This window comes from Haliotis rubra, unplaced genomic scaffold (genome assembly GCF_003918875.1).
Source record: "Haliotis rubra isolate DU_JTF1 unplaced genomic scaffold, ASM391887v1 Scf132, whole genome shotgun sequence".
Taxonomy (NCBI): domain Eukaryota; kingdom Metazoa; phylum Mollusca; class Gastropoda; order Lepetellida; family Haliotidae; genus Haliotis; species Haliotis rubra.
In genome coordinates this window covers 615,423-638,005 of record NW_025765248.1, presented here as the reverse complement: position 1 = coordinate 638,005, position 22,583 = coordinate 615,423, and the positions used below count along the sequence as shown (strand labels likewise).

General features: G+C 39.3%; 1 protein-coding gene across 13 annotated transcripts in view; it reads right to left on the bottom strand.

Annotated features, from left to right (window-relative positions):
* Positions 1-22,583, bottom strand: part of LOC124267549 (protein hu-li tai shao-like) — a 59,598-nt gene that overhangs the window by 19,571 nt on the left and 17,444 nt on the right. For 12 of the 13 annotated variants that reach the window (XM_046702476.1, XM_046702480.1, XM_046702481.1 and 9 more), the window contains exons 2-4: positions 12,312-12,402; positions 1,380-1,631; positions 449-597 (exon numbers count right to left, since the gene is read on the bottom strand). In XM_046702476.1, coding sequence (XP_046558432.1) covers positions 449-597; positions 1,380-1,631; positions 12,312-12,378 — 468 coding nt within the window. In that variant the 5' untranslated portion in view covers positions 12,379-12,402. Of the gene's footprint in view, positions 1-448; positions 598-1,379; positions 1,632-12,311; positions 12,403-14,545; positions 14,626-22,583 lie in introns of those variants that run through there. The other variant, XM_046702478.1, reaches the window with a different exon arrangement.

Genomic DNA, 22,583 nt, shown 5'->3' with positions numbered 1-22,583 from the left:
CAGCAAATACCAAACTTTTGTCGCCCGGCGCCAGGCTCACCAAATAAAGTGGAATGTTTTAGGTTTTCAGTTGAGTGAGTAGTGAGTGAAGTTTACGCAGCACTCAGCAATATTTCAGCTATATGGCAGCAGTCTGTAAATAATCGAGTCTGGACTAGACAATCCAGTGATCAACAGTATGAGCATCAAGCTGCGCAGTTGGAATATAATGACATGTGTCAACTGTGTCAGCGAGCCTGACACCAGATCCCGTTAGTCGCCTCTTACAACAAACATGGGTTACTGAAGACTAGTTCTAACCCGGATCTTCACCGGATGTTCAGTTGAGGTAGTTATATGTTATTTGACAAGAAAGTACATCATAAAATGTGTGATTTGAACAGTATTTCAGTTATATCAGGTTAATGTAGAATCGATGCCCTTAGTGGGTGAATACAGGTCTACATACGCTAATGTGGTTGTAGATTCCATGTGTCCAGCCGTTCATATCAACAAGTCTGTATAACGATGCCAGCTTACATCGCAGGACCTTCTCCCCTTTAGTGTAGTTCATTGAATCCACCCCTCGGATATCATTTACTGGAATGACTGGTGAGGCTGCAACACAACACAAGGGATTAATAAGTGAGTACGTGAGTATGGTACCCCACCGCCCTAATAAGAGTAGAATGAGTGACATTAATGAGTACTCCACTATCAACTATTGTAAATCCATGATTTAGTATAGGAGTTAACTTACAATCACCTTAGTAATAAGATTGCTTTGTTGAACAGGCACAAGAAAACCTGCAGGCATGAAATGGTGCTGGCAGACCAAAGATCAAACTCTGGGTTTCAACCCATGACAAAGAGGCTAAAGTAACTAAACTACACAGCCAGTTGTGGTGCCTTAGATTAAAGGTCCAAGTGCCAGTTTAGGTCAAGCAGTGTCGGAAACAAAGGAGTGTCCTTGAAATGTTCGGCAACATGTTAGCAAGGTGAGTGAGTTGGGTTTTATTCCACTTTTAGCAATTTTCAAGCAATATCACGGCGGGGGACACCAGAAATGGGCTTCACACATTGTACCCATGTGTTGAGTCGAACCCGGGTCTTCAGCGTGACGAGCCAACGCTTTAACCACTAGGCTGCTCCACTGCCCCAGCAAGGTGAGAGAGTGAGGGAGTTTATGTCGCTTTTAGCAATATTCCAACAATATCACAGCGGGGGACGCCAGGAATGGGCTTCACACATGGACAGAATCGAGCCCAGGCATGACAAGCAAACGTTTTTAAAAACTTGACCACTCCATTTTAGCAAGGGATTCCCTTGGGCTCAGGACTGGGGCTCATGACGTTGATCTTCAGTTTTAATGCCTGTCAATACTTGGTTGTGTTACCTACCCCCTCTGGCCATGGATCCTAGGTTGGATCGTGTGTGTGGGAGGAGAAGGTCGGAGATCTGTTGCAGGGCAATGAGCGACGCAGGATGCGACCCTGAGGCAAGCTGCTCCTCCACAATCTGCTCCAGCTCCTCCCGAAACGCCTGGCTGTTGAGGATGACGGAGACTCGGCTGCGGTTCTCCATCTGCTTCACGTCTTCCTTCACCTCTGCCGGCCGCCGCATCTGTCGCTGATACTCCGGGTCTTCCGGGTCTGCAACAACAAGTGTATGTGTAACACTACTGTGTTTCCTGCAGAGGCTGACCACTGATTCATCTGGTCACTCTTTACAACCAGACTAAATTGAAGTCACCCAAATTCTTACCCTGAATTCCCTCAAGGTATAGCAAAAATTGACAAATACTTGCAGATTACGAAAATCTATTTAATTTTCTTACAACTAACATATACAAAATTTACGAAAACTAAGAAAGTTCTTACAAACTTGATACCAGCTCCATTTAGCAGACTTATTTGAGTTAGGGCCTAATGATATTACTACAGTGCCTTATCATTAAAAGTGCTGGTGGACTTGTATACAGTGTTCCTGTGATTTGATGAACGACGTAATGTCAGTGGAAACAAGCACAAGTAATATCTAGACCAACCATTAACATAACACTTCTAATCTAATCCACATTCATTTGGATCTTTCGTCAAATTAAGAAAATTTCCTATTATGAGAGATTTAGGATTTAATCACCCAGAAATGACTAGTCAGGCCTCAGTAATGGTTGTGTTGACTTGCTCAATGCCTGGCAGAAGCAGTACACGTTAAGCAAACACACCACCGGTAACGGTCATACAACACACGGGGCTGGCGCACACATGCCACCTGACACAGCATGTAGTACAAATAGATACCAGTTGGCTTATCATATTGTAGAAGTGCATCCTTTCACAAACTCTAACATTCCTTCATTCAGGATTTATGATAACAGCCGTGACAAGTATGTATCACTTAAGATTCCAGATAGAATCTACCATCACCATACCCTCAGAAAAAGTGATCAACATTAAGTGTTGGATCGACCCAATGTGTACATATGACCCAATGATGACATTCTATAAGGTCACGATAACCTTTCTATATAAAGCTAAATACTGCTTGCAGACAACCTAATGAATGAAACAGTTATTTGCAATACAGAATCAATGACACGAGATTGGGCCTGGGCTTGGTGCTCCGATAGCGATGACTTTCTACTTTGGGTCTGACTGTTGAACGAGGGACTGTTTCCCAATGCATCTGTGATACATGTTATCTCGCAGCCATGTTGTTGTTTACCCTTGCTAGAAACAAACTTCCAGAGAGCAGGTTTTTCAACAAGATCACTACAAACATTCACTTCAAAACCACACTGTTTTGAGGATATCATACAGCATAGCTTTCCCTTTTACCTCACACTTATCATGTAAATAAAATCTAAATATACCTGTGTTTATTGCAACACATTTACGGCTATACAGGCACAAAATCCTATCAGGGGCACTTAGGTTTGAAGTTTGGCTATGTATGAGTGATTTCATGTCTGAAGAACAACAAACCCGACTACAAACATCTGACAGCAACATTAATCTCTTCAACTCTAATATAAGCAATAACCTCCAGTGACATAACAACGGCAAATTCACACAATACCATGGTCTGTCCCCTTATTTAATAATTATTTATGAACAATGAAATGTATAGAATTCATCTAGACACTTAATACAAGCCATAAATGTAATTTTTGGAGTAAAATTGATATTTTATACTTATCCTGACTCATGCTCTTTTTGCTTGTCTTCTTCTTCTTGCGAACATAGTGGAACACTTGTATCTCCCTAATTGAAGCTCCCTTCAATTTAAAATCACTAATTAGTATTCACCACGAGTTACCTCCTTTCCACAAGCGCGGGAACGAGGGCGCCACCTCTACCCATGTGCCTCACTCTCTCCTCATATACTGAGCCCAACATTTGAATTTACAGGGAATCCAAAGTGTTATTTGGGGAGGATGGGAGGAGCTGACCTCATGAGTCAGGATAAGTATAAAATATCAATTTTACTCCAAAAATTACATATTTTTCCTTATCCTGACTCATCTCTTTTGCTTGTAGCATCCCCGCACGGAACGGAGGTGGGAATACTAATACTTTGGATTTTTAATAATTAGTGATTTGAACTGTGATGATTGTAATAACCCTATGGGAACTTCATAAAAAGGCACTGAACTGATGAATTCCTGCTGCTAACTTATCAGCTGCCATATAAAAAAGGTTATTACCATGTACTTATTATGATAAAGTATATATAACATTAATACAATGCTTAAGACTAATAGACTTAAGCTTGTTAATATGCTAGTATAAACTCCTTAGAGTTTGTTAGCTAAAATACTTTTAAGATATAACATAGTACTAAGCTTAAGATATGATTAAACTTAAGCTAATTATATAATAGCAAACTCTTTTAGAGTTTGTTGAGTTAATATACTTATATGATATAGATATAATGCTGAGCTTAAGATATGAATAAGCTTTAGCTATATATATAATAGCAAAAACTCTGTAGAGTTTGTTAGCTAATATATTTTTTATAATATGAGTATAGTACTGTGTGCTTAAGCTATAATTAACTTAAGCTACATATATAATAGCCAAACTCTGTAGAGTTTGTTAGCTAATATATATTATAATATTAGTATAATTACTGAGCTTAAGATATAATTAACTTAAGCTACATATATATAACAAAACTCTGTAGGGTTTTGTTAGCTAATATATTTTACAATATGAGTATAGTAGTGTGCTTAAGATATAATTAACTTAAGCTACATATATAATAGCAAAACTCCGTGAGAGTTAGTTAGCTAATATATTTTACAATATGAGTATAGTAGTGTGCTTAAGATATAATGAACTTAAGCTACATATATAATAGCAGAACTCCGTAGAGTTTGTTAGCTAACATATTTTACAATATGAGTATAGTATTGTGCTTAAGATATTATTAACTTAAGCTACATATGTAATAGCCAAAAAAAAACTCTGTAGAGTTTATTAGCTAATATGTTTATAGTGTAACCATAGTACTAAGCTTAAGATAAGATTAGACTTAAGCTAAATGTATATAGCAAAATAAACTCCTTAGAGTTTATTAACTAATATACTTTTTTTTTTTTTTTTTTTTTTTTTTAAAAACATAGTACTGAGCTTAAGTTATGATGAAACTTAAGCTATATATATATAATAACAAAACTCCGTCGAGTTTTGTTAGCTATCTGCTATAATGTAAACATACTGCTTAAGATATGATGAAAACTTAAAGCTAATTGTATAATAGCTTAAACAACCCTTTAGAGTTTGTTAGCTATGATATAAACCTAGTATTGAGCTTATGAAGGAAAACTTAAGCTACATATATATTAGCAAGAACTCCGTAGAGTTTGTTAGCTAATACATGTTATAATGTAACCATAAAGCTTAAAATATGATGAAACTTAAGCGAAATATATAATAGCAAAACCCTCTTTTAGAGTTTTGATAGCTAATATACCTATATGATATAAACATAGTACTGTGCTTAAGATATGAATAAGCTTAAGTTACATATATAATAGCTAAAACTCTGTAGAGTTTGTTAGCTAATACATGTTATAATATAACCATATTGCTTAGAAATATGATGATACTTAAGCCAAATAGCAAAAAACTCTTTAGAGTTTGTTAGCTAATCTACTTATATGATATAAACATAGTACTAAGCTTAAGATATGAATAAGCTTAAGCTACCTATATAATAGCAAAACTCCTTAGAGTTTGTTAGCCAATATATTTTAATAATATGAGTATAGTACTATGCTTAAGGTATAATTAGCTTAAGTTACCTATATAATAGTAAAACTCCGTAGAGTTTGTTAGCTTAATTAACTTAAGCTATGTATAAAATAATAAAACTCTGTAGAGTTTGTTTGCTAATGCATTTATCATGTAACCATAGTATTACTCTTAAGATATGAATAACTTAAAGGTAAATATATATAATAACAAACTCTGTAGAGTTGTTAACTTATATATTGTATGATGTAATAATCATAGTACTGTGATGATAAAAGGAACTTAAGTAAATTATATATAGCATGAAGCTATTTAGTATTGTTATAAGATAAGTAAAAATCTGTTAGATTGACTTATCTTCTCCGTGAGGAACTGTCAGCTGTTGTCTGCGAGGACCATGGGATCGAATTGGTGTATACCTGAGACGCCCTCGTGGTGATATTCTCTCAGATAATGGTTTGCAACCACCATATCGGATTTCCAGAAATAAACCCTCCATTATTTCAATCACATTTGTGTAGAACAATTTTAGAAGTTAGCTATAATATCATGAGTATTAAGCTCATGGAGGGTCGAATAGGTCCATCCGCGACATGCACTTAGTATGACAGTTCTGATCCAAATGGAGATATAGTACATGAGACTTCACTCTGGCGGCGTAGTTGATGATAGAGGAAATAATCTGTTGCATTTTTCCTCCTATTTGAATTTGGTGGAGATAAATTTACAGTGCTCTTGCTGGCCATCTTGATAGAATCATCGTATCATGGGGTCCAAGTATGTCATCCAGGCGTTGTTCATAAACCTCCACTTGTGAGGTGTTGGAGCACTATATTCATATCCTCAGGTTGGGCGTGAAATTTCCGTTTTATTCTCCAAACAGAAGTTTAGTAGGTTTACTAACCATCTAGTTGTGTTAGTCGCTTGATGAAATTCAGCTGTAGTTCTGAAACGCCAGGATTTAGATCCACTTGTATCTTTCGTCGCCTAATTAAATTCAGCGAAGTCCTTGACGATGTAGGTGCACAACCAGGTGTGTCTGTCCTCGTTGAACTTTATGTAAAATCGCCTGACTGCCGATCCCTCGCCTTAACTTGACAGGGGAGGTCTCTAACTTGAAGAAAGGCAGTCTAATCATGAATGTTCAGGTTAACTGGACTGTAATGAGGCTTGCTCGCTTCACTGATATATAGTTGTCACTTGTGACGTAAGTCTTGAACTGTGAATAGAGATCGACCTCTGTGTAGATGCTTGTCCCTCGCGGTCCAATCAGAACAAGGCATTTTGATTCTGTATAAATACCCAGCTGTGATGTCACCGTGTAGCGGAAAACCCACCTTGAATAAATTCTTGTCGTCGTTGATATTAGCATAAACGCCGGTCTTCACCGTAACTTCCTCGGTTATCCGAGTGACCACGCATGTTCGAGGGTTAATGGTAACCGCTGAAACCTCCGGCCAAATATCTCGCTCTGTAATTTTATGCTGGGTAGGTTATTTTCCTGGTTGTCGTGAAAAATAATTTCAGTTTTGAATATAATTCACTTCCTTATATATAAGGGTATAAACAATTTGCAAGTTGTGAGCTTGTAGACTGTATACATGAATGTATCGCCATAATTGTAGAATTAACGCTGAACTTGTTGTACATATTTCTTCTCAGAAACTTTGACGATTAAGAGTTATACTTCGCTGTAACAAGGCTGCTGTTCAATTTCGATATTGAATTGTCGTCTGCAGATATGCGTAATGGTCACGCATGTAGATAATCGTATCGTCGTCCGGGATTGTATATATTAGCAATTTATAACGAATAGTTGATTTCTGTGAAGATCTATGAAATGCCGTTGACTAATAATACAGCGATCGTTCTGTGTTGTAAATAGCCTGAGCAATTATCTTCGCAGAGGGTTTATAGACGGCATCTGGCATACAGCTGATAATCAACTTATGCGACGCCTTGAACGGACTGGACGAAGTAGCTATATATGACGAAGTGGCTACTATATGGAAACCTTGGAGGAGACTTCCTCGGTGAACGCTGAGACTTCGCCAAGTTCTCAAGCATCCTTCTAGATCTTCTGGGTGAAGTAGACTTGAGCCACTTAGCCTTCACACCATCACGAAGGTGTCGAGTCAAAGCCGATTAGTATATATATATATATATATATATATAAATATATATATGAGCTTTGCTTCCGTGGAACAGCCTCTGTGTTTAACAGGATGTGGGATCGTGGCGCTTGCCTAAAATGGGCCGCGATGGATCATCTTATCATATTCAGAAGTCGCGTGTTACGAGAAGTCTGGTGATAAGTGTCTAATTGATCGATCTAGATCTATTTAGGCCAGCTTCTAACATACGCCTCATTACATGGATTCAACAGAACCAATATACGATTGTAGTTCTTATACTTGATATCGATGATCAACTTGTCTATGGGTTGATCTTCTCGGAGACTTGTGAGGGGAACGTTGATAGTTTCGCAATAGCTCTTGTATAGTCCCTCGATGTCCTTCTAGATGATGATGATCTGGATTCAGGTGTCGCCAGCGCGCATGCCTTCGCTGGCTTCCTCGCGCCCGTCCGGGAACGATCGATATGACCTTCGCCAAGGCTTCCGTGATGTCTGATGGTCCGAGTCCACATCTAGGGATGAAACCGCATAAGGTGATGATCTATCCTGCCTTCGCGAAGTCCTTCGCCGGGCTGTACATCTAGGTTCTTTCATAGCCTTCGCTGCTGTACATCTAGGTCCTTCGCCGTCAAGGTGGTCCGTGCGGACTTCCTTCGCGGCAGCGTGACATCGCCCTGGCTGCTACGCTGGACGGGGGTGTGCCTCTGGGGTGTTGTCTACGTTGGAGCCTTCGTGGTTGCTGGACTCCTGCTACCGCCAGATATTGGTCCTCCATGATGTTCATAATTTGTCGCATCATGTCTTCTGGGATGGTCTGCGACGAGGTCGCCGGTGCTTTATCTGCGCGTGTTAATGGAGGGTCCACCGGAAAATCGTCCGACATCAGTGTAGAGGCATCAGGCTGCATGGTGATCTCTGCTGATGTCGTTGCAGCTGTCACCGGGTCGCTTCTTGTTGTATGCAGATTCGGGGATGATGATCAGCTGATCATCGTGAGAGGTCCAGGTCATCGGCTGGAACAATCTCGGCTTGAGAAAGTCCTAGTAGACTTCGTTGATTTTCCTCAGAGGTTCGACGCTGCCCTGGGTGTCGCGACGTCTCATGCTGGAGTTGTTGTAATGATGGGACCCTCAGGACGCATCATCGCATATCTGCGCTTGGTACATCAGGCTGCATGCTGATCTGTGCCGACATCGGTCAATCTTTTGATGTACAACCCGGTATGATGACCGGCTGATCATCATACAGGCCCAAACTTCGGCGATGGGAACGGTCTCCGGTTGTTGAGATGTAGTAGAAAACCCTCTAGTCTTCTGCTGCGACGATGGGATGTCTGGGGAAGCAGGATGCTTCTTGGAGATGGCGGACTACGCCCCACACCTCTCCACCACTCTAGCGGAACACCACACGGAGGGGAGTCGGCCAACAGCAGTAGACTGGCGAGGGGTTCCGTATCAGTCATACTAGACTCTGCATACAGCGACCTATCTGCTGTGCGTGCCAAACGCAAAGTAAATATTAATAAAAGGTAGAATTGGATAAATTAGTACCGCAACTGCAGTGTGAATATAATAAACATGGCGCATTACATCATATTAAAGTATGGATCAGCAGCAGCATAAAAAGCGTAATCTGCAATAGTAGAATTTTCATCAACGTAATCCACTGAAACAAACACGGCCCCGTGAATAAACTGTAGAAAAGCGACTAAATATCAATATATAATCGTTGAAGGATACTAGCTAAACCTCTATAGATGTCTATACGAGGTAACTAACTAAATATAAATCAAAGGATATAGTGTGTAATGGGAGACAGGCGCTCACGCCCAGCTCACTGGGCTTAAGAAGGAGAGTGAGGCACATGGGTAGAGGGCTCTCGCCGTTCAGCCAGGAAAGGAGGTAACTTCGTGGTGAATACTAATTAGTGATTTTAAATTGAAGGGAGCTTCAATTAGGGAGATACAAGTGTTCCACTATGTTCGCAAGAAGAAGAAGACAAGCAAAAAGAGCATGAGTCAGGATAAGGAAAAATAATGTTACTCAGTCCACTAAATGAAAGATACATGCATAATGCATGTAGGATTTAGTCAAAATCTCATGATTTCAGATCCCCATTAACTATAATTTGGAGCCTAAATTCTCTGAGACACACTTGTTTTGGTGATTACTTCTGTTGGCTGCTACAGAGTGAGTGAATGTAGTTTTATGTCACAGCCAGACTATTCCAAGGGTCGTAGTAACCAAATCCCTATCTGTGCATGAAACCATGGGTTGACTGACTGACTGAGTTTGGTTTTACGCCGCTTTTAGCAATATTCCAGCAACATCACGGCAGGGGACACCAGAAATGGGCTTCACACAATGTACCCATGTGGGGATTTGAACCCGGGTCTTCGGCGTGACGAGCCAACGCTTTAACCATTAGGCTACCCCATCGCCCCACCATGGGTTGAAAGCATGAGCAAGCATCCACAACGATCAGGGTACAAGGATGACCTCACAACCTCACAACGTAACATCCCTGTCTTCATCAATCCACATTTACAACTAGGATGTGTTAACAACATGTCCTGCTGCTTCAAATCCACACTGGGCCTTTCGAGTTAGATGTATGTCTGTTGTTTAATGCCAAAGTCAGCAAAATCCCAGCTGTATGACTGTGGATTAGATAATCCAGTGATTGATACTGTGAGCAAAGATCTGCACCATCAGGGCACCGTCATCAACCAAGACAACCAATCCACTAAAACAATCTAAGGGGACCAATTCTAAACCAATATACCACAACTGATCTCGCATAATCATTATCATAGCGTTGAGTACGATGCTGATTTGAATAAGTACAAACACTGACCATGTTGATTCTCGTCATTGGGCATCAAAGCACCAACTAAGCCAACTATAATCATATTTATGCACACAAATTAATCAACTTCACTCTTGCAATTCCATCAGCACGGAATTGAGGCATCAGCCACTCTCACAGACAGTAGCTTTTTAGTTGCCATGGTTACACTCAACATAAGCATAAGCACCATGCGAGCCAGGTAACACAACATAAATAGATTCTTGTCTTTGTAATTATCCTCCCATTGATTTTCTTGTTCAGGGTCTGTACTGATGTCACTGTAAGTATGGCAAGTGACTAATTTGGAAAATAACATACTGTTTTTTCCATAAACATTAATCTTGGAGATGCAGCAGAGCTTAAGATTAATAGGACCACTTGACACCCTACCAAGAGGAAACTTTGGGGTGGCATCAGAGCTCAAGAACCCATTTTACTGAGTAACAGAGGAGAATTTTAGTTTTATGGAGGTCTATGACATGGGCCAAATGAACTCTGAAGGATACTGTTACAAATATATTCAGCAGTTAATACTAGAAGCAAATATGTACAGCTGCATAAGATCGTGAGTGAGTGATTTGGTTTGCAAATATAATTAGAGCAGCTGGACAACAGAAACAAGCTTCAGACATTGTACCACAGTAGAGAACTGAACCCAGACTAATCGCATCCCAAGCAAGTGCTTTCATAATCTACTATTCATAATCTACTATTCATCAAAAAGCTAACTACCGCGTTGATATTTCTAATAATTCAAACACAGTGGTCTGCTGGCTGGTAATCACACATTCTTTCAGTAATTCTTGTCATCAAAGCTCTTATTACGCCAAGCCTTACAAGAGGAATGTAATTTATTATCTCTATGTCAAGTAGATTTAAAGATACCCCTTAGCCATACACCAACGATGTGATTTGCCCTTCATTTCTTCACGAAATCACCCTCAATCAAGCATAATAAAATTAAGGAACTGATTCCATGCCCAGTTTACTCGGAAGACTGCCAAATTTCAATCAAGAAGTATTAATTTCACAGCACTCTAGTTCAAGCCAGAGGCAATGCAGGAGATAATGTGTTGTTGGTAAGTACTGAAGTAGGGACTCTGCAATGATTGACACCCCGTCACAATAATTACATCCCCTTTTGCCCTGCTGCTTTGACTCCAGGGGAACTAGGAGCTGCTTCTGAAGCTACCTCGACACTTCCTACTTCAACTTACCCAAGAAATGCATGGAGTTCTGCCAAGTGGGACTAGGTTTGTTGCCCATGAGAAAATGCTGATATACATCAGAAGAAAAATGAAACTAGCTGTTAAAGAAACATTCTTACATTCCCACTTAATCTTTCAAACATTGTACCTTTTGAAGCAAGCACGAAATCAGTAATCTAGTGAGTAATCTGGGTTTGTGCTCACACTTGTTGGTTATCTATTCAAATTCCAAACTTCCACTTTTGAGATTAAACAGCAATCAAAGTAGTTTCTAGCGTGTTTGCAACCTGCCTGAATTAAACCTCCTGCCCAAATCCTATCTCCATAAGTGCAACTCATTTAAATTATCCCTTGCAAGCCAGAACCTTGTAAAACCATATTCACTGTGTTAAGCACCCTACTCAAACTGCCTTCTGAACAACTTCTAAGCACAGAAGGACTAATAAATTGCCGAGTAACTATTATCAAAATTATTTTAGCTTCTTCAACAAGCTGCTATTGTCCACTACCAATACCTCATAGTGTATGCCCAGAGCATTTACTACAGAAAACATGGTATTCCAGTGTATGTTCAAAATGGACAAGACAATTAAGTAATTCCTCAATACTGTGTTTAGTGTCAAGAAATCTATGAAGGTATGGGGAGATGTTGGTGATCTGGAGTTAACTGGTAATCATAATGTGTGTCAGATGTTTAATTTAAAATGCTTCTTCTCAACACACCCCAACAATGCTTTATACCAATGACCACAATTCATTTTAGAGGAATTGCGGCTGTAACCACAGTTTGAGAATAATGATTTGTCAGAAAGTCAGAACATTTTATTAGCGATGGTCATGTTGAACCCAAACCTGTCTGTTGAAGGGAATACTGACCTATTGTGTCTATGTACTTCCCCGTGGGGCTGGTTGGCCCGTTAACCTGGGCACTTCCGTCGCTCATCCCGTGTTACTGGCCAGCCACGCCCTGCAAACAAAACAAACATTTCATTAAATTAATTTCAGTGACAAATTTCAACTATTTTTTAACTATATACAATCAAATCGTAAAATGGTACACAACACTTCCCTAAAAACACTTATATTAGTCAATGCTGGGTTGGGGGATGCTTGCACTGATTATTGAATTTCTTGAAGTACTAGTCGATTATGAAATCAAAACTTACTTCAATCAACTTAACATATTGTCCAAGCAATAACAGTCATCAAACCAAAGGAATATAATACATGGTACTTGTTACCTTGGCATTTATCATTAACGGTATAATACACTGACTGATCAGATCATAGCCAGTTTACAGTTTCAGAATGGGATATCCTTATGCTGCATAACATTTCAGTGGACTAGCACAAACAACTGACATCAGTTCCTTTATGGATGTTCATGCTAACGCATGCACACACCCACACACACAAACACAAGGCCATGTCAGTACAATAACCTTGAATACAACCTTAAACGCCATTTCACCTAACCTTAAGTGATGAAACTCCCAACAGTCAGTGAGTCATGACTTCTCGCTCTACTGCCCTATGGCAACCACTTGAGCCTAAGACACACCACCACTGACACAAGCAGGCACAGTGGAAGATGAAGCATGAGAGACGATCAATGTTCCAAGATCAGGAAACCTGACATAACTCACAGGGAAGGACTGTGACTATCCGTTTAGTCATTAATGTCATGAGTGAGTCACTGCTTTTAAGTACCACCATGGTACTGTGCTAACTGAAACCAGCTTCCATCATGTTACCTGCTCAACATGGTGTCTTAGACAAACTGTATTGATGTAAGAGTGACACAGCATGTGATAGGACAACCTGACCTTGGAGTGCCCCAGACGGTAGCCAATTCTGTTTCAAGATACAAATAATTCTCCATCCTGGCCTGGTGTTAATATCTGAAGTCAACCAGATAACACTAAACATGCTTGTTATTTGGTTTGCTTGTTCAAAATGGTTTCCTTCATTGGAAAAAATTAACTGGAAATAAACACGTTTTTTTTTTCAGACATAAATAATCAGTTACTTCCTTGTACTACAATGATGTTCCACAACAAGCCTAAATTAATCTGATATTCTCCACAGTCCAAGCTCAATTGCAGATCAGTATCAGACTGGACATGGTACTACAATACAAGAGCCTCTGTAATCAAATAAACAATGCTGAATGCTGACAAATTGCAAAGTTTGAAACTAGAGCACGGAATCCCAGGAATGTTGTCTGTGTATCTACGGCTGTCAGTGACATATGCTCCAGCCCCGCCTACATCCCACACTTCACACCACAAGCTTTCCCATCTTCCTCCTGTGGGCTATCTCACAACCATCATCTGTTAAACGGAGAACCAGATCTAGTTCCCCATGTGAACCTTCAATTATTCCCCTTAGCCATACTGAATGAACGTACAGCTTGATCTTGTCTCCTCTATCACTCAACTTATTCCTTCCCCTCTCAAAATCAAACCCTTCAATTCAACAAGCTTTCGCACTATCCATGGCCTTACCTTGTGCCTTACTGTGTGAACACAACTGAATTAACATGTTTAAGCCAAATTCATATAATAATAACAGGTCTTTGATTTGTCTCAAGCCCACAATTCTGAACTAGACCAATATCGTTTCAGCCAGGATGTGAAAAGAAAACAAGCTACTTTTCTCAGCACTGCCCTGAATAATGATGACATAAAAGCAAACATTATTCGCCTGAGAGAAACCTTTAAGATAGGTCAGATCTCTCTCGGGGAGTAGTGGCTATCCATCCAATTATCTTCAATAACCCATCTCCCTCAAGAACTGAAGTAGATGGGTCCGCCCTTTATAATCTCTCTCCCATCCAATATCACATTCAATAGCCACAGTATGAAGAGGAGACAGATCAGACCTCACCAACATCGCTCTAAAAGTTCAAGGTCACTGTGCAGATTATGCTGACACTAACATATTCATGATAAAATCCCATAAAGCATCTGACAGCTCAACGTGACACAAGATTATTTGCAGCGCCATAATCTTTCAAAATACTGCATATTTAAGGCTACTTCGAAGTGTAGCTGTGTCTTTCTTCCCTGGACGAAGCTCAGCAATGACACAGACAATACTTAACCTACCCAGTTGTTGACACAGCCTTGGGTTGTTACCACACACTGCTACTTCACAAGTACTGTCCACTTGTCACAACGTGTGTCCAGCTGCCTAATAAACAACAGGTCAACCAAACACACCTGGTCAAGGATTGTACTCACTGGCTGTATGATGTCTGACAATCTCCTATTTTAATCACTTGTCATTTGATAGCTTAGGGAACATAATCTTACATATCATATTTCAATTACAATCACAGCAGAAGGTATGTCATTTCCTACCCTATTCATCACTGACCTGCAGCACATATTACCTCTGAGGCATTTGCCATCTCCATTCCATGTTAAAAAATATTCATAACTGAGAAGTTAAATACACCTGTGTGAAAGGATCTACTTCACAACTCTTACATTTCTGGTAATTTGTGTTATGACTCCCTGACACTCATGAAAAAACTATCATGACAATGAACACAAAAATGTGTCCCAGTACGGTGTCCATCAGTGTAGCTGCATTCATGCAAATTTAATGTCATTTAACTTGATGCAAATTATCAAAATATGAAAAAAGAAAACATAACATTAACAGTCAATATAATACTTAGTGAAATGACTAACTGCTCTAACAAAGGCTTTTTCTAAAAAAAATGTTCATATAATGCATAAATACCCCAGTATCCAGCCAGGTAAATTCAGCACTAGACAGATCGTCTGACGTATAGCAGGTGCTTTCAATAGAATTATTCTCATTCACACCGACGCTGGGTGTAGAAGGTGAAACCAACACTAGAGTCTTTTCATGCTAGGCTGGACTTGACACCAATAGACCTCTACTCCTCCACACACAGGTGCCCCCAAGCCAGCCAGTTTACACTGTAAAGGATTCTATTGGCAGATTCAAATCTGGCAGCAATCAAACATGTCATATTGACTTTATTACACTAGTCGGTGTCAATAGTCTGGGGCCGAGCTGCACTTTCTATTCTGCTCAGTTTATGACCAACATTTTCCTCATGAAACCAACTATACAGGTATTCAGGTTGCCCTTCAATGACCTAGATTTGCTGGAGGCTTCCAGAAAAAGCCCACAGGTACACTCAAGGATTAGTTGTTTGTGAAACAATCTCCTCCTTTAATTCACACAATTCTTTCGACCAACGGGACCTAATACGCAGATCTACAATCCCAGTTGGATACAAAGCATGACAGTCAGGGGGTCCTTGTCATTAAAACTAAAGCTCATAAGAAAAGACAGAACAAAATGTACTAGACATCTATATCAGACACTGACAAAACAACTTATCATGAGAAGTCCAGCAAACTAAACATGTGACATGTACTTCCAATCATAGGTATTATTATTATAGGATATTTACATAGCGCACATATCCACGCAACTAGTACATGCTCAAGGCTGGTATTGAGCAAAGAATTAGCATATCAATAACTAAAATATTTATACAGTGACTGGATAAATGATCAATCCGAGTGTGTCATTCAGTAATCACATGTGGCATACTGCAATGGGTAGTAATATAGTTGCAATGTAATTAGACCATTACCACCTAATGAGATGATTACACAAGCAGAGGCCACTCACGTCACTTCTCTACAAGCTTTCAATTAGACAGATCATATATTAATTTGCTTGGCACATGTCTGCTGATTTGCTATGATGTATCATCATTATGTGATTAACAACAGAAATGACAGTGTGATATATTTGATCCCTGTATGCATGTCAATACAGGCTGACATGATCAGTGATAAGCTGAACAATTATACATGATTACTGTAAACAGGACATCTGTTATGAATTAAAACGTAACAAGACCTATGAGTAAGTGCTTGTTAAGTTACACCTCAAACAAATGAGTGGGTATTGTATACCTGACATTACGTCATGGCAACACATTTGTAAATTCATACATACCACAGTTATAATATCAACATAATCAAATGTTTAATACTGATAGCTTTCATGAAGCTAGTAGTACTGACTGACTGAGTTTGGTTTTACGCCGCTTTTAGCAATATTCCAGCAACATCACGACAGGGGGACACCAGAAATGGGCTTCACACATTGTACCCATGTGGGGATTCGAACCCGGGTCTTCGGCATGGCGAGCCAACACTTTAACCACTAGGCTACCCCACCGCCCCGAAGCTAGTAGTAAGTTACAAGTACTGACTAGTTGGGACCAGACAATCCAGGGACCAGTAGTATGAGCAAAGGCCAACATGTTACCAATATGAGTAACCAATCCATTTGGCAGATGCTAGTGACCAATTCTAGCCAGTAATCTCCACTCTAGTGTTGATGAAGTATTTGTACCAGATATATAACATGTTTACATTCAACATGAGTTGACGCCACTGCGCTGACTCGGACAACAATAGGATGCATGAACCCCACATGATAACCCAGTATTGACATCTGAACTGCCAGCTCCCTAGAAATAATTCAATAACTCTCAAACAAATTATGTAAATCTGACAACTTGGTAACAAGTTTTCAAAAACCAGTGGCACTTGACCATGTATTATGTAAACACAAAGAGCTTTGATACCATACCAATCAGACAAGAAGCATATTAAGCTGCTCTGACACAGTACCTTGCACTGCATGCCATACAGATGGGTTCTTGATGCAAGTGCAATGATGGCAGTCTGATCATATACATATTTAAACTAACTGAACTTGAGAGCATTCTCTATAATAAAGAACTCATTACAGCATAAGTTTTAGAATGTTGCCATAAATAGTGAAGAATGTTTGTAACAAACAACAAAGGAATACCAACAGGGTGAGTATCAGTACTGTGCAAAGTTGAATCAATCAATCTCAGGCCTATTTCTCACGTCCAACAAGAAAAGACATATTTGCCTTTCAAACTATGACAATAAAAACAAAATTAAAACATGTTTTCTTTTCATCACTAAAAATATGCATGCTATCCATTCATTCACTACAAAAGAGTTTAACATGTTTGGTGAAACCACATGGTATAGTGCAGAAACACCTTGAAGCAGATTAATATAAGCCAGGATTCAAACCCCAAATCATAGGTTATATATGGCCTACCTTCAAAAAGGTTACTGCCCAAGTTCCAGGGTGTATGGACAAACATATCAGAAAACACAACACACAGGAGGTAGAAAATTGATTCCTCACAATACTTCACAGGTCCCTGCTTTTCTGCCTATTCTTTATGTTTAACAAACAAGTCATTGACTGAGTAATGATGCAAAAAACTGGAGCAGGAAAATGTGGTTGCGTTCTACCTCCGAATCACCCTGGAAACCAAAATAACCTTCCTAGACAGTTGCTTTTCTTGGTATGCATCAGTGTCTTGGTGTGTCTCACTGGAAGCAATCTTATGCATAATTTCCATCCAAAACAAGCATGAACACCATGCTGGGGGAGAAATGACCTAGATAATGAGTCCATATGATGGGCACTAGAACTTCTACTGCAGCACCTGGTATTGGAAGAAGAGTAAATACACATAGCTGTTGGAGATACAGGGTACATGGTCCAGGATCTCAGTGTCCTGTTACTGAGGCAGCAATAGGTGAAGTGCGAGATCAGGGAGGGAGGAGTCAGAGGGGTTTACACAGCTTTCAGTATAACACCATGTAAACTTAGTGTGGAAGGAAAGCTGAAATCATGGGTTGTAATAGACACACTACAAAAGGTAGGATGCTCACAGGGAAAGGATCATGGAATGGGCAATTTGGTATTCAGCACATCCTTGCATATTCAAGGGACACAACTCCAGTCAAGAAAATTTGGCCTCAGATCACCAATGTTGCAGATCAGAAACAGCTTTAAAATGTTAACAGTTCCTTGTAAGAATCAAGAATCCTAACAAGAATCTTAGTAGTGAAGGATGAAGGAATATAATCTGAAAGGTTGTGCTTAAAATATTACAAAAGCTGATATCTATAAAAAATCTCATGCCCCCACCCACAACAGAAAAGTTGAAAAAAAATATCATAAATAGAAACAGTTGTTCAGGAATCAAGAAGCTCACTGTTTTAATCCACCTAAAAGATCAGTTTCTTCTGCAATGTCATCCTATCAGTGTAACAACCTACCAGCTGATACTGTAGTGGGGCATCTAAACATACCTTGAGAACACTGTTTACATTGAAAATGTCATTCTTTACAAAGCCCTGCCTGCTATCTGAATATACAATAGGCACACTGTGGTAAAGCCTCTTCAATTACAACCTGCTCACTGTTAATACAGTTAGGCCTTTGAGCATACATTAGACACATTATCAGTCACACTCTAAGCATATTTATTACTTCAGGCTGTTCTATCTCAGTAGCATATTCTCAATATTGATTTCAAAACTGTATCCTTTAATAGTATTACTGATTGAGTTAGATGGGTAGGAAGGTGAGTGAATGAGTGAGTGAGTTGCAGATAGCTTTACTTCTATTGTAAGGAAGCCAGTCCAAAACTGTTAGCTCTTATACAGGATATATGGGCTAACATATACAGGACAATCATGGAAACCAATCTGCCTAAGAATCATGACAAGGTGTTAGTTGTGAAAAGTACAATGACCGTCAATTAGCCAAATACTTTGAAAGAGTGATGACATGCATGTACACTTCCCTTATATTTGAGTGAGTGAGTGAGTTAAGATTTAAAGTCACATCGGCAATATTTCAGCCATATCGTGACTAAAACTAGTTTTAAATTTATAATACATACATATAATATATAAAACTCTGTCAACGAAGGACAGTAAAATAACTAGAGTATCACAGATGGAGTCTAAAACTAGCATGAACATGTAAAATTATTTTAATTCACGAAAACAATACAATATAAAATTCTACCCGGCGGGCATAGATTAGATAACCAACAACTGAAGGTAGATCACCATACTAAGGCCCATGGGGACTTACATTACTTTTGCAACCTGCATGGACCCTAGCTGGATTTACATCATCCCTTCAGCCATTGGCGTTGATGCTCAGATTTTGCCATACATTAAAAACACAAAAATACTACGATTAAAAACCTGGTACACTTAAATTGACTGGAAATGTTCTGGGACTTACGTACCCTCTCAGGAGGACCCCTTATATTTGAGGTTTCTATTAGCCACCAAGACACTTTTAAACAAACATGGGAAGTGAATTAGAAATTATACAGTTTGTCCAACATTGACATACTATTGGCATGAACATGGCACCATTCTAAAGCTACAAATAAATGTTACTAGCCACATGGTTCAGCAGACTGAATTTCAACCCTGAATAGTACAGTTCTGTTGAAGTGAAACATCAACATAACCAATAATAACTTTTTTGGAATCTCACTTACACTACACAAAAAACATTGGGGGTTTGGAAAGCAGAACCCAATTTAGCACAGCAGGATATTTATAGCATAGAATATACATTCATGCATATCACATTTACTTTGTACTTTACTCCGTACTTTACTCCCCACAATCAGCTGTCAGACAAGAAAACAGCGGAAACAGTTAGTCATTGTCTTGCTGGCCGTGATATTGAAATCATTATCAGTCCATGTTTAACTACTCCCTCACAACACAGTAAGTACTTGTGACTTTGCCTCTTGACAAAATTGATCTATGTATTAAAGGTATCATTACAGCCACATGAACAGTAATACTTAACAATTTAACTGTTATAAAGATTGACATGATTGACACATTTCAGAGATGTGAAAAAATTATGTTTCACTAGAGACGAGTCAGACAAGGTTCCTTGTCATAACCCTAAACCTCAGACACTGACACAAAGCCTGAATAGGCCAGCTCTTGATTCACAAACTCCAGCACACACATAAGAACCCTTACTATTTCTGAGTGCTGGCATGACATAATGTAGACCAATCTGAGTTCACAGTGAAGAATTACCCCAGGCTAAATAACTATTTGTAAAATGACTACTGTAGATTTGAAAAAAACTAGTTATTGTGGCATAGAAATGTGGAAGCCTGCTTCTGTTTACACTGGTATTGCATTCCTTCAGCCACTGTGTATTTTGGTCCTATAACAATGGTTTGTTTCTATTACTGGGTCTGTTCCTTTAGAACTGATGAAGATGACACTTAATCCATCAGGTGCACCTGGTGTAAGAACACAGGTCAACAACAAATATGTTCTAGACAAGATGTTGGTGTATCTGTCACATGACCCTAATCAATCCCCTGTGAACACATACTTCATTCTAAAAGCATAGTTTCACTACCTTCCCACCCACAGAGTCCATCTGGAAACAACAGCGACCTTAATTGTTTCAGGTCATATTTGAGAACTGCAAATAAACTTCCAAAAAAACATTACTGAAAATTAACTATGAAGGTCAATGTGTCCTTTTCATAGCAATGATGTTAAAAGTTTTCAAACATATTTTAAAACAGATATGGGAAATCCTCAAATATTGTATGATAAAAGGAAGCACAGGGACTCCAGAATGACTTCAATCACTTCAAAACCAACAGTTTATCAATACAAAATGCAGTCTTCTCATTACTTTTGCATATGGATTGATGAAAATTCGTATTGCCTGACATTATCTTCATGAATCTGACAATGGTTATCATTGAACTCTTACTGATCTGGAATGAATTTCAGCATAATAGGTGAATTCAGTATAATATCGACTTTACAAAAGGTCAACCCTCTACCTACACTGCAAACAATGTTTCCCATGAGGATTCAAGAAGGTCTCCGATACCCAGGATTCTCATCAACGTCAACTAATAAGGACTGGGTTGTAAACAAATTATCCAACGAGATTGTGTGTCATCATGCAATGGGTACACATTTGTGTATATGTTCTTTTCAGCCTAATAGTAAATATATTTGTAATTTTTATATCAATTCAATCACAAGACATTCGTTCATTCATATATGATGTTATACATGTATACCAAATGTATTGTAAAGTTTGTACGCTGTCCGAAGAGGGGGGATTTAGCCTTGCTCCAAGGCTGTACTGAAAGCTGAGTCCATGGAAGAATAGTAATTCTATCCTTCAAAGAGGAAAGTCTAGATAAGCGGACAGTACAAGGACCCCAGTCTGTTTATTATTTTTTTTAGAACTTATCATTTAACTATATTTTTTTACCTTAGAGACTTGTGCAAGTCTAAGAGGGTTGTGCAACAATCTATTTCTTCACAGACATTGAGTGAGTGAGTGAGTGAGTGAGTTTAGTTTTACGCCACTCAGCAATATTCCAGCTATATGGCGGCGGTCTGTAAATAATCGAATCTGGACCAGACAATCCAGTGATCAACAGCATGAGCATCGGTCTCAGACATTAAGAATTGGTGCTATGTGGCAACCACTGTTTTGGGAGTTGATTAATGCCACAGGCCTCAGTGATATAGCTGGTAATGAGTTGAACACTGGTGACTGCAGCGTGGAACACTCTTCAGGTGTCCCGACACACATTCTCATAAAGACTGACAAGTGGTGACAAACCACTGATGCAATCTTCAAGAAAGTCTGCCCTCCTGATGTCACTGATCGCCCTGTATCCCTGATCTATACCGCCACAGATGTATTACCACCTCATTAATTCACACTACAGTGATTCACACCAGCTTAACATCTGCACTATTTCTTCACTACCGATAACCCAATATCTGAACTTGTTATTGCACTCAACTCATGCTTAGAAAGCAAGCTTATGGCCAATGCCATGACACATATGTATTTTGTGTAGTATCTGCTATCACTACTACCAGAAAAAGTTCCACTTCCGTGGAGATAATGAATGCTGTGGATTCAGCTAGACCTGTTCCTATCTGTTGCCGATTCATTGCCTGCTTGTGTTGGCAGATCAACAACATCAGCCAGACAGTTCACCCAAGCTGCAGCACGCCAAGTGCAGAAACATGCCTCCCCAACCAAACTCATCATTAATCCCACTTCATTGCAAGGAACACCGCAGAAAGGTATCACCTGATAACTCTCTATAGTCTTGTATTTATTACTAGCTGGTTTACAAAATCTTTTTCCTAAAATTCACTGTAGGTGGGCGAGGAAAATATTACTAGTTTT